The sequence below is a fragment of the Tetrahymena thermophila genome (genome assembly GCF_000189635.1).
Source record: "Tetrahymena thermophila SB210 genomic scaffold scf_8254752, whole genome shotgun sequence".
Classification (NCBI taxonomy): domain Eukaryota; phylum Ciliophora; class Oligohymenophorea; order Hymenostomatida; family Tetrahymenidae; genus Tetrahymena; species Tetrahymena thermophila.
The window spans coordinates 1,039-14,037 of record NW_002476512.1 but is presented as its reverse complement, the minus strand read 5'-3'; the positions used below and the strand labels follow the sequence as shown (position 1 = coordinate 14,037).

At 20.6% G+C, this 12,999-nt stretch overlaps 4 protein-coding genes across 4 annotated transcripts; 2 read left to right on the top strand and 2 right to left on the bottom strand. All coding sequences in view use genetic code 6, as the record gives it.

The window, feature by feature from the left end:
• Positions 1 to 3,485: 3,485 nt before the first annotated feature.
• TTHERM_00577380 (hypothetical protein) lies at positions 3,486 to 4,601 on the top strand (the record flags this gene model as incomplete). The annotated part of the gene is made up of 1 exon (XM_001009428.3): positions 3,486 to 4,601. The coding sequence occupies one exon, from the start codon at positions 3,486 to 3,488 to the stop codon at positions 4,599 to 4,601; it is 1,116 nt and encodes a 371-aa protein (XP_001009428.1).
• A 1,287-nt stretch (positions 4,602 to 5,888) lies between these two features.
• TTHERM_00577390 (hypothetical protein) lies at positions 5,889 to 7,211 on the bottom strand (the record flags this gene model as incomplete). The annotated part of the gene is made up of 1 exon (XM_001009429.1): positions 5,889 to 7,211. The coding sequence occupies one exon, from the start codon at positions 7,209 to 7,211 to the stop codon at positions 5,889 to 5,891; it is 1,323 nt and encodes a 440-aa protein (XP_001009429.1).
• A 940-nt stretch (positions 7,212 to 8,151) lies between these two features.
• On the bottom strand, positions 8,152 to 9,651 carry TTHERM_00577400 (PUB domain protein; the record flags this gene model as incomplete). The annotated part of the gene is made up of 1 exon (XM_001009430.1): positions 8,152 to 9,651. One exon carries the CDS (start codon positions 9,649 to 9,651, stop codon positions 8,152 to 8,154), a length of 1,500 nt encoding a protein of 499 aa, XP_001009430.1.
• A 545-nt stretch (positions 9,652 to 10,196) lies between these two features.
• Positions 10,197 to 12,488, top strand: TTHERM_00577410 (kinase domain protein). Its single transcript, XM_001009431.2, has 8 exons — positions 10,197 to 10,476; positions 10,533 to 10,754; positions 11,241 to 11,693; positions 11,759 to 11,810; positions 11,864 to 11,898; positions 11,954 to 12,013; positions 12,073 to 12,204; positions 12,260 to 12,488. Exons 1-8 carry the CDS (start codon positions 10,255 to 10,257, stop codon positions 12,278 to 12,280), a joined length of 1,197 nt encoding a protein of 398 aa, XP_001009431.2. The 5' UTR covers positions 10,197 to 10,254; the 3' UTR covers positions 12,281 to 12,488.
• The last annotated feature ends 511 nt before the right edge of the window (positions 12,489 to 12,999 follow it).

Genomic DNA, 12,999 nt, shown 5'->3' with positions numbered 1-12,999 from the left:
ATATTATTTAACATCATCATTCCTTGTGTCATCATTCTTCTAAATTTCATTAATATTAATTCATTTTTTTCTAATAAAAGAGTCAATATTATTTACTTTATTGTCCTACCTCTACTTTAAAAAACTGACACATAAAATTAAAATCTCTCTGTTTATAGTTTATTTACTTCAATTTTCGAATATCACATAAAATATGTTGCGTTTAACTATTATATTAGCAAATAAAATTGAAACAAGATCCTTAAAAAAAGTAATTATTTTATTCTTTTTCTATTTGTTCTTTATCTTTCAATTAAATCTAAATATAGCTTAAACCGATATCAAACAATTTTTCAGATATCAATATTAAGTTTTTGGGAAAAAAACAATTGTCTGACTTATTAATACCGAAGAAATTAATTTCTTTTAGTTTTTATTTTCAAAAAGCTTTATTTTATAAAGATTTCTGTGAAATAAATCAATCAAAACACCATTTCCTAAATTTTCTCAAATTTTTAAAAGCTAAATTAAAATAAAAACTAATTATCAAAATTCCTTGTCCACCTTAAAAATTTTTAATTCAAGAAAATAAAAATTTTTATTTTTAGGAGTCTTCTAAATATTATTTAAAATGTTTGATGTTATTAATTAAATAATTTCCTTTTAGAATTTTCTTTTTTGAATTTGAGAATATTTGTTTTTATATCTAGCAAATTATAATACAAAATATCTTCAAATAAAATATAATATTTATTTTTTAGATTTAGTTAGAAATAAGAATTAGTTTAATTAAATAAATAATTTTATTTTACTTATTCATTTTTTTTTAAAGAAATGGATTTTTAACTTGACAATAAAAAATTAATTCACTTAACACTAAAATATTTTTGAAGAAAAAAATAAAATAAATAATCAATAGATAGTATTTGCTAAATATAATTCAATCTAATTTGAATTTTTTAAAGCTTACACACAATTTAAGACAAGTAAATCAATTTAAATTCTAGGAAAATTAATTTAATTTATTTTTTCTGATCAAAATTTTTATTTGAATATTTTTTAACTCCTGAGGTCTTATAAAAAGTAATTTTTAAAAAGGGAGATAAATTCTTTAAAAAATATTTATTAACAACTGATTTTACTAAAAGAAGTAGTGTGAAATAAGTTTTATTAGGTAATATCAACAAATAAACTCTTTAAATAACAAATTATTTTCAGTATTGTAAAACACTGTAGATTTATTTAATATAAACCTTAAATAATAAATATTATATAATTTTTTGATCAAATATTTTTTATTATGATATTAAAAATATTCTATTAATATATTTTATTAATATTTTCTTATTTGATAAAGTCATGAAACTTTTACATGTATTTTTTTTGCTGTCTTAGAGAAAGAAATAGCATATTTATTTTTGAAAACAGCTGTATTAATTTCCAATTTTAAATAAACTTTATTCATTAAAATTTAATTTAATATTTAAATTACGTGTTTAGATATTGCTAATTTCCTAGCTTTAATCTTAGAAATCTAGAAATTCGCTTTCTAATTAAATTTATCAAGTTTGTTTTCAAAAATAGGTTCTGAAATGAAAATTTAATTTAAAAAAGCTCATTTTTAATTTTCATATAAATAAAATAGCTAAAAAAAATATTTTTATGGAATTCTGAGAAGATTTTCTCCCAAATAAACCTCAGAGCATTAAAAATGTAAATAAATGTACTATTGACAAGTGCTAAAATTTGAGGAAAGGTGGGGTAATAAATTTATATTTACTCTTATACTCATCAATTAAGATATTCACTTAACAATATAAGCTTATACCTTCCTATTAGGCAAAATATTATCTATCTAAACTATAATTTTGTAATAAATATTAATAGAATAAGAAAGTAAAATTTTTTAATTAAATTAAAAACCTTATTTTACAAACATTTATTATTTCTTTGTTTTCAAGAGGGTTAATATTTGGTAGTCAGTGACTATATTAATACTTAAATTTGCTAAGAAGTTATGTTGTTCTAAGATGTAATCAAAATAAATCGAAATACCTTTGAATTATTAGTATCTATGGTAAGCTAATTTTCATCTATGTTTTATTTTTTTGCCTTTCCAAAATATATATTTTTTTATTAATATCTGATTAAAATCTGAATCCATCAAAGCTCTGATTTAAACTAATATCAATATTTCATTTTAGATAATCTTTTTTTTGTTCTCTTTAGTTAGTTAGGTTCTACTTAGTTGGTTACATTCAGGTCTATTTGGTAAATAAGATATGTTATAAATGTTATTGAAATATTATTTTCCTGATAAATTTGTTTCCAGGATTTAAGCAAAATAGCTAGGTAAACATATTAAATTGGTATATTCCATTTATTATTTTATTTTTTACTGATGAGTTGACAAAAAAATTTTAAATCTATTATTTTATTTAATTTAAAGTATTTTTTATTTTAAAATAGTGCAAATTTTGGTTTTCTTAATTTATTTATGGGTTTTTATTTTAAATTACCTTTTCTTGTATTATTAAATAAATATTCTAATTTTTATCACTATTCTTAAAATATTTATGTATCTTATTAAATCAAATCAAAACTAATTTAAAATTATTAAAATAACTGCATAATTTTATTCTGTAATTTTTATTAATTCTGATTATAAAAAAAAAGAATGGATTCAAATATAAATGAATTTTGCATTTTTTATAATAAAAAATTATTTATCAAAGTTAATAAATAAATTTAAATATTAAAGTAATTTTTATATATTTATTACTAATTTTAATTAATTCTCATTCAATATTTTTTAATAAAGCTTAATGTTTTAAAAATATTTATTTGATAATTATAATGTAATTATGAGAACTTCGTTTTTTTTAAATTAATAAACTTAATTTTATGTAATTAACCTTTGTTTTTAAATTATTTTACTTATAAATTTTAACAAAATACATTTTTAAAACAAATAAAGTATTTATAAGAAATTTCAAATGTAGAAATCAAAAATAATTAAATAAATAAATTGTACATTCAAAAAATATTTATGTTTAAAAAAATAACTAACTACAAACAAAGAAACAAACACATGACTGTTTTATATAGAAAAAAATATACAAGATTGTTAGTTAGTTAGTTATAAATTATTTGCTTTGCAAAAATTGCATGAAAAATATATCAAATTAAAGGTTCTGATTTGTTTATAGAGTGAATAATTAATTAATTATTTAGAAATTAAGATTTTAGAAGTCGATTAAGGATAGAAGCAGCAAAGACTTCTTAAAATATTAATAAGACTTATTGGATATAAAGCTATTAAATAAAAAAATCTATCAAAACTTTTCATCACAAGAAGGATTAATACATATATCTTTGAAGTGATAAAGAGAGATCTAAAGCGATCTGCTTTCTTAATTTTAAGATAAAATTTTTGAAAAGGCCTTTTTCAAAGGGGAGCCACTCTAATTAATTAATAATAAAATATATTATTTCGTCAATATTAAATGTTTGAGGAAAAGATAAAGACTTTGGTAGTAGAAATATTGCCAAACACGAAGCGTACAAAGGACCTTCGTGACAAGAAAGAGAAGGAAGAACGTAAAAAGCGTGAAGAGGCAGAAAAGGCGATGGCAGAAAAGCATCAGCAGGAACTCTAAATTAGAAAGCTTGTTGAAGAGAAGAAAAAGTAAAAGCAGCAAGAAGAATTAAAAAAGAAAGAAGAAGAGCGTAAGAAAGCAGAAGAACGTCAGCAAATTTCTACTTTAAAGGGTAAATTTGGTAGTATGATCAATGACTTGAAATAGAATTCAACTACCTTAGATTACACTGTTTCTGGTTTGGATCTTAGACCTGCCCAGATTCGTATTCTAGTTAAAGCTGTTGAAAAAAACTTTTCACTCAAAGGTCTTAATATGTCTCGCAAAAAAATAGGCGATGCTGAAGGAGTAGAAATTGCTCATAATTTGAAAAAGAATTTCGTTTTAGAAAGACTTGAATTGGAAGGAAATTATTTGGGCCCTAGGACTGCTCACTCAATTGCAGAATTACTGGTGGAAAATAATTGCATAAGAGTTATTGATTTAGAAGGAAACGATCTCACAAACAGTGGCAAAGATAACTCTGGAATAGAAGCTATTTGTCAATCCCTAAAAAATAATGATACTTTGCTTTGTTTAAATTTAACAAATACAAATTTGGATGAGAATTGTAGCGACTTTTTGGTTCAAATGCTTGAAAAAAATGACACAATTATAAACCTTGACATAGATTAAAATCCTAAAATGAACTTAGAAGATGTTAGAAAAATTTAAGAAAAGCTAAAAATTAACAAGTAGAATTACGATGATGAGCGCTATAAAGAGTTTGATGAAAGAAAAAGAATGTGCAACGAAGAAAATATTTCTGAAATTATTCACATTCGTGAAGAATCCAAGAGAATAGCTCAAGAAAATATTAATATTCGTATCGAAGCACAAAGACAAGATAAAGAAGAAAAGTGGCGTAATTTCTTGGAGCAGAACGAAGTTAAGCTTAAAAAGTTGTACGATAAAATCACTAAGGAAGTATTCTTAGGTGGAAAGAAAAAGAAGAAGAAGAAAAAAGGCAAAAAGAAAAAATGACTGGTTTTCTAATAAAATTTCTTCTTAAAAACAAAAAATAATGTTATATATATATTTTTCAAATTATTTTTTTCATATATTCTGTAAAGCAATTAATCAATCAATAGATCTATCATTAATTAATCAATTATTTACTCAAATATTAGAGTTGCATTTTTAATCAATTCCTGTTAATTTTTATTACTTTCATTAATTCAATTTAGAAAATGAAATATTTTATAAAACATATTAAAATTTCATTTATTTCAATAATTACTACTTCTTTGCATTTAAAAAATCCAAATTTTTAGCTTTCATTATGAGCCATTTTTGAATAATAAATTTTAAATATTTTTGAAATGAAAATAAATTTATATTTGCACTGACATTATTATCAATATTATCAAGAATTATCAACTTGAATAATCAAATTAATTTAAATTCTACAAGTTATAAAGAAAGCTAACTTAGCACTTTTTATTTGAATAAATCCTAAAAAATGATAAAAATGGTCATGTTTTATTTCTTTAACATTAATTTTATCAAAAATTTAAAATACTCCATCAATAACAACATAAATAAAGAAAATTAACTCAAAGAAACTTTTAATTTATATTACTATTTCATTCTTATTCTCCCTTTAAATTGAAAATAGCAAAAAAAACATTTATATTTTTTAATTACTAGTTTGTATTTGAATAATCAATTTTTCTTATATTTAGACCTAATTAAACTTTTGTAATGAAAATACATATTTGCACTGATATTAATAAGCTATTATCAATATGAAAAACAAATAAATTAATGTAAACTCTGAAAATTAAAAATAAAAATGAAATAGTTTTTATTTGAATTAATCAAAAAAAAAATAAAGGTTTATTATTATTATATTTCTTTAATATCATTTCATTTCATTTAAAATTTAAATTATTTTTTAAATTATAACACAAACAAAAAACATTAACTTTAATAATTAATATAACTGAAAGATCATGCAATTATTTATCTCACTCCTATTCTCCATTTAAATAATAACTGCTTAGTAAATACATAAGAGTTTTATTTCTATAAAGAATTCTTTAATTAAATTAAAAAAGTAAAATAATTTTTTAAGCAAAAAAAAAGATTTACTTAGATATTACATTTGTAAATTTCTGTTAAAGTAAATAGTTGATTGAGTAAAATTAATTAATATGTTAAATAATAATGTAGTCTTTCTTAAATATCATTCTATTAAAACTAAAATATTTCATATACTCTTACTCAAATAAAAATTTGTAAAATAAAGAAATTATATTATATTTCAACTCATACAATCATTTCAATAATTTCCTTGCATGCCTATTCTCCATATTGCTTTAGAATTCCTTACTCTTCCAGATATTTCATTAATGTTGTGCTCTGTTTTGCAAAGTAAATAAATTTTAAATTATGATTCTCTAACTAATCTTCATCGTTATGCATTAAAATTCTTAACTTATTAACTTTATTGTTACAGTCTACAATATTACTACCTTGAAGAATGCATACAATTTATTAGCTTTCAATATCATATAGAATATTTTTGGCACCGTATTATATATTTTATACAGACAATCCTATATATCTATCATCTATGAAACAAAATACTTTTGTTACCAATATTTTCTTTGTAATTTATAAGAAATTGAAAGGATTTTCGGTATAATCTGTTTTTTAATCTAAATCATGAACTAATAATTTGAATTGCTAATCAGTATGCATATTTATTAAAAATCCTACTTTGTTTGAATTTGAGTATTCTATAATTTCAAGAATTTAACCTTCAAGAGGGTATTTCATTTTTCTCATATACACACTATTTTCTTAATAAACATAGTACTCGAAAATCTAATTAGAGTTAGTAAAAGAGTTATACAATATTAAAGATTTATTTTTTAAGATGATAGATTTATCGTTAAAATAGTTTGCTAATTAGAATGTATTTTTTATTTTTTGGTCCCACTTAATTCTATGCTCATTATCATCATAATTTATTTCATAAATTTCATACGAGTGATATATAGTTTATGAATCTTCCAAAATCTCTGTAAGGTCTCCTTTTTTGTAAGTAACTACAATCTAGTTTTAAATCACCTTAAAAACAAAGCTATCTTCTATCAAACTATCATTGAAAAATTGATAAGAAATGGGTAGGCATAACTTTAAATCATAAATAGCTATTTCCTTTAAAGTGAGGTCAAAATAAGCTATTAAATAATCATAAGACCTAGTATTCTAAAACTCTATCTATTTTTTTAGCTAATCATGTGGGAATACTTATAAGTTAGAATAATTTGATGAAGGGAACTTATGTGAAGAAATAGGTTTATTTTGAATTAAATCATGTAAAACATATTCATTATTTGAATAAATAATTAATAAAGTTTTGTCATTTATTAACTTCATTTCTTTAATAAATTTATCTTTATCTATTGGTACATCCATTTCATATTTTATTTTTAAAGAACTATTCACAGGATTTGTTATGATGTATATCCCTCTCACTCCTCTTAAAAGATCTTCAGCATGGCTTTTTAACCTTTCTAAATAGCTTAAAAGCTGAGTAGTTCCGCTATTTGCTAAATCTATCATTTAGTTATAATTACTCATTTTCAAAAAATTAATTTAAAATACTGAATCTTTATTTAGTTAATATTTTTGAATAAATATTAATGAATTTTGATATCTTTTCTGATATTTTTTATAAAATTTTAAAAATTCAAAGTGATTATTTATTGTTAAGAGTTACTTATAAAAAAATAATTATTTTTTAAAATATTCAATTCTTTTAAAACTAAAATATATAACATTTCTTCCTAAATTTACTAAATATACAATCATAAATTGTTAATATATTTATATAATAATGTACAAAGTCAATAAAATTGCGAACATTGTGGTGAGAAATAATATGAAGAGTGAAAATATTTTTTATTAATATAAAAAAAAGTTGAAAAAGATTTTAATTACATGGTGAAAAAAAAATATTAGAATCAAATTTTTGATCTTCTCATTTTATAAAATGTATTACCTAAATTTATTCTTTGATTATAAAAATAATCTCCATGAATGAAAATTTAGTTATTCATTTTTTTCCATTATTGAAGTTATCAAAAGTTTTTAAAAAGTTACAATTAGCTATCAAAAAAAGATTATTTCTTAATTTTTTATAATATCGTTGATACAAAAAAAGAGGGAATTTAAATTAAACTATACAAAATCTATCAAAAATTAATTTTCATATAGTTCTAATTGGCGACTACTCAGCTAATTATGGTAGTACAAGTTGGCCACTCCTCCATTATAATCAATTTAATTAAATATAATCAATATAAAATTATTTTTTGTACATAATTTATATTGAAATAGATAAACAGAAAATCTTATTTTGATGATATGAAATTTCTATAAAAAAGAAAGTAAATCAAGATATAATTTGATGTTTGATTTCCTATTTTAGAGTATTTGAATAAGATTTATTGTACCAATTAACATACAAAAAGATGCTAAAATAATTAAAAATTTATTATTTACTTAATTTATTTACAAGTCAAGATGTCTTTTAGCCATTTTAAGCTTTTTCAGCTTGTTTATAATATAATTTTTATTGCTCTATATAAATTTTGGATTATTGGAAATTTTTATAAGCTATGGTGTAATCACTTTTTATCAATTTGAAGTAAGCGATATCATCAATTGGGTTATTTAGAAATCCATTTTTGTCAGGGGATTCTATGAATCCTAAGCTGTTTAATAGTTATACACCATTTTGATACTTAAATAAACACTAAAGATTTTAATTACTTTTATTAAGACTTCTGAATTCTTTTTTATCGAATTAGCTTGTTATGTTCTGAAGAAGCTTTTCTAAAATATTTTATGATTTTTCGAACTCTTTCAAGTCATACGATTGCTCTTTAAAAAGATTTTAAATTAGAATCTCTATTTTATTGCTATTGCTTTACTCTTTTGCATTTGCTTCTTCATTACTTATTATATTATTTTGCTCTTAATTATCATTTACATTTTCAAGCTCTTATTACTATTTTTTAGCTTAAGATTGTTCTGCTAAATCTTATTTAAAACTATCAAAAATTCCTTTGGGAATACGACGCTCCCAATAGCTCACTATTTCTTATTCTTACACACTCAATCTGTATAGTAGCATTTCCATTATCAAGATTAGAATTTAGGAAATACTTTTTTTATCATTATTTTCATGTATGATTATTGCATTAAATCCTCTTTAAAAGCTATTAACAATAGACTCTCTAATTTGACTAATAATTTTCTATTACTTTTTTTAATCTTGATTACTAATATCAAAATATAACTAATTAATGTTATTATTTTCTACTCCAGCAGCAGGGTTTTTATAGAGATGGATGAATGTAGATATTTAAAGGTATTCTTCATACTTATTAGAGTTTTATTCATAGCTTTTCTTTGAATGTATATACAAATTAGAGCCATGCCATGTAGATTTTGATATAATTTTCTATTTATAAACAATATCATAGCTATCTATCACTAAAACAGGAGAAGCAAAAGCCAAACACTTATTTTAATCTGATATAAATTCAAATTTATTAAATATACTATTATCAGTAAGTATGTTAATCACTTTAGGTTTCACATTCTTTTATCTAAAATTTGCTAAAAGTTTATTGATCGGATGGGTAACATCATTATAATCAAACTATAAACTGCCATTGTTATGTATTATCACTTCCTTAAAATTGAAAAGTATTTACAACATTTTATCTTCTGCTTCGTTGCTTGTGAATGGTTTAATTGCTTAAGCCCCTGCTATAGATTTATTTTCTGTATCTACTTTGAGGAATTCATACTCTCTAATATTTTAATCTTTAGTTTGCTATATAATTTGTTTTTGCAAAAAAGTATATCCACTAGATGGATTTATTGTAAATACTATAAAGTCTTTGTAGAAGTCCAAAGCTTGTCTGTCCTGCAAAATATTATAAACTTCTTCCTAAATATATTTATTTTTTCTTGATTTTTTTGATTTTGCTGAGCAGCATTAACCCATTTGCTATAAACTTTAAACAAATTAGCTATTGATTGTCCTATATTTTTACTCTATTTTAAAATTAGGTATTTACGAACTATTTATTTTCTTTAATTTTTTATAATTTTTTGTAATAAATATTAACAAATTAGTTAATTTGCATTAAAAAATTTAGTAATTTCTTTTTAATTATTTTGTTAACCAGTAGAAGGATTTATTGATTATACTTTAAATATTACTATTACAGGTTATATATCATATTAGAAATAATTTATAATAAAGAATATTCAGTAAATCAATATCAATCAAATTATTAATTTTTTTTCCTACTTATTACAACAACAAAAATAATTTATAAATGGAATTTACATAAAAAAGTATTTGAGAACATTTTATAATATTCTAAAACAAAAATAGCCAATTTAATTAATTTTTGTGTTAAATTATTTACCTTTTTGCCATATTTTTTTAAGATAAAGTTTTATAAGTAGAAATACAACAAGCAAAGATTTTGAGAGCGGTTAATTTTTGATAAATTTTGAATTGTAAATTTTTTAAACACATTTAGATTAATTAAAGATATTAAAAATAAATCAAGAGCATAGAAAAGTGAAGTGAAACATAATGAGCTCAAAAACAATATTTCAGAATTATTTAACTCCAATTGATGAATTTGAATAATGCTATAAATTATCTTAATCCAATTATATTGCTGAAGGAAGATTGGGTAGAGTTTATTCATACATAAAAAAGAAAACAGGAGAAGCTTTTGCAGTATAAATAATGCAAAATTTAGATAGATAAACAAGATTCAATGTTATGGAGGAAATTAGAACAATTTATTCTGTAAATTAAAATGAAAGACAACAATTGCTATTAACAATATATTGATAAAATTAAAGATTTAGAAAGATGCAAATTATTTACTGAAAATTGTAGATTTAGTTTAGGAAATACATACAAGAAAAGGTGGCTAATTAGAAACTTATTCGCTCCATCTAATCATGGAAATAGGTTACAGTCTTTTGCATATAATGAAACAATAGCCTGATATGAGTATGAAAGATATCCTTTACCACTTCAAAAACATAATAAAGATAATAGTTAAATTGCATTCTAATAAAGTAATAAAATAAAAAGCTTGAATTTCAATTATTAAAGTTAATAGAAATACTTTAATTTTTTTAAAATTATGATTTATCTAGCTAAAATATAAAGTATTCATCATACTTTTAGAATGAGTTAATATTTAAATAGATTTCTTTCAGTATTTAAAAAATTTTTATCAATTTTAACATAAAATATTATAAAAAGTTTATTTAAATATTATTAATCCTTATTCATCATTTTAAAAATATTTAAGCATTTAACGAATATTATTTTCAATTTATTGATAAAATCAAGTACAATTTATAGATAAAATGAAATACAATCTATAGATAAAATCAATTACAATTTAAAGATAAAATGAAAAACAATCGATAGATAAAATCAAATACAATTTATTGATAAAATAAAATAATATTTCGATAAAATGAAATATAAATAATACACTCATCTAAAAATATAAAGTTACTAAAAAGATTTAACTTATAAAACTTAATAAAAAGTTATATCATGGAAATTTGAAACCTTAAAATATCTTGTATATTGAAGAAAAGAACTCTATTGGAGGTAAAACCAAGAAATTAAAATTTAGTGGCTTCTTCAATACTAAAAAAGGATAAAAAACATACACTCCTTATACTCCAAAAGATTTAGTTAGCTAATGGAAGAATTATGATAGAATTAATGGTAATTATCTCTTACTTGGGGATATTTATTCAATAGGTATGATCATCATTTGCATGTGTTTAAACAAACATAAAGTATTAGAAGATCATTTGGATCCTGAGCAACTACTTGATAATCTTAAAGTTAAAGTAGAATAAAAATTATATAGTAATGATTTATTTTTACTTCTAAAAGATATGGTTGACGAAGATCCAGAAAAAAGACCAAGTTATAAAGATGTTCAAGAAAAGCTTAAAATAATAGAATAAAAAGAAAATTTTCCTGAGGAAGTAAATTCTAAATAAATAACTTTTTTTTTAAATTTGTTATTTTTATCTTATTAATTTAATCATAGGAAGAAGAGTTGAAAAATGTTTAGGATGAATCAAATTACAAATTATTTTTAAGTAAACAAAAAATAAACGATGAAATTTATCATTAATATTACATTTTTTTGAAGAGGAAAAAAAATAGAAATTAGTTAAGGAGATTTAAGTAAAAAATTTAAAATGGATTAATAAATAAATAATGGACAAAAATAAAAATAAAGGCTGCTAGAAAATACACTGTTGATAAATGCAACAATGTTGGTACACATGGACAGAACAGAGTATGTTAATTTAATTAAATAAATTTTATATTTTAAATTATTTTGCTAAAAAATTATAGAAAGTAAAAAAAAATACAATAAGAAGAAATTCTAATAACTTTTAATAAAAATAAAGTTTGTAATAAATTAATAATTTAAAAACTAAGGCGCTTTTTAAATTAATTACAAAAATGGTTTATTAATAGTGGCAGGTAAAAAAATTTAAAATATTTAAGCCAAATTAAATTGCTTTTAATAACAATGAAGGACTGGGTAAATAAAAATTGAGTTAGATATTTGATGTTTTAGCTTTGGTTAAACTATTAAAAGGATGTAATTTATTATATGAAAGCAAACATAATAATAAATAATTGTAAATATAATAAAGGCAGTAAATTTTTAGAAAAAATGAAAAAAATTTAACTTTTTATAAGATTGAAGTAAATTAGAGTTTTGTCAGAATTAAAATCAAGGTTGAATATCTAAAATTTAAAAGAAAGTAAAAATTCTTAATTATTTATTTTTATAATCTTTTAAATTGACTTCTTTATTTTTTTAGAATGTAAAATTAGAATAAAAAATAATATTTGAATTTGCAATGATATCCATTCTCTTATTAATTAGATAGTAAATTAATTTTCTAATCAAAATATTTTTTGTATCATTCATTTATTTTTAAAAAAAAGTTTTGGGTATGCTTTAAATTTGAACAAAATCCATATAAAACAATACTTGAATTTTAAAAAGTGGGTAAATGAATTATTTTAATTTATAAAAATTTTATTTTAATTAATTAATTTATTTATTATAAAAAGACAGTAATTTATTAAAATCTTTAGTTAATAAATATGAAAGGAATATATTTTGTTTCTAAAAGGAAAAAGTAAATAAAAATTAAAAATTATTTAAATTATATAACAAATTTATTTATAAACAAACTTAGGGAGTAATTATGAAGTTGAATGAAATTAAAATTTTAAAATATTTTGGAATAGAAAAAGGTCTTT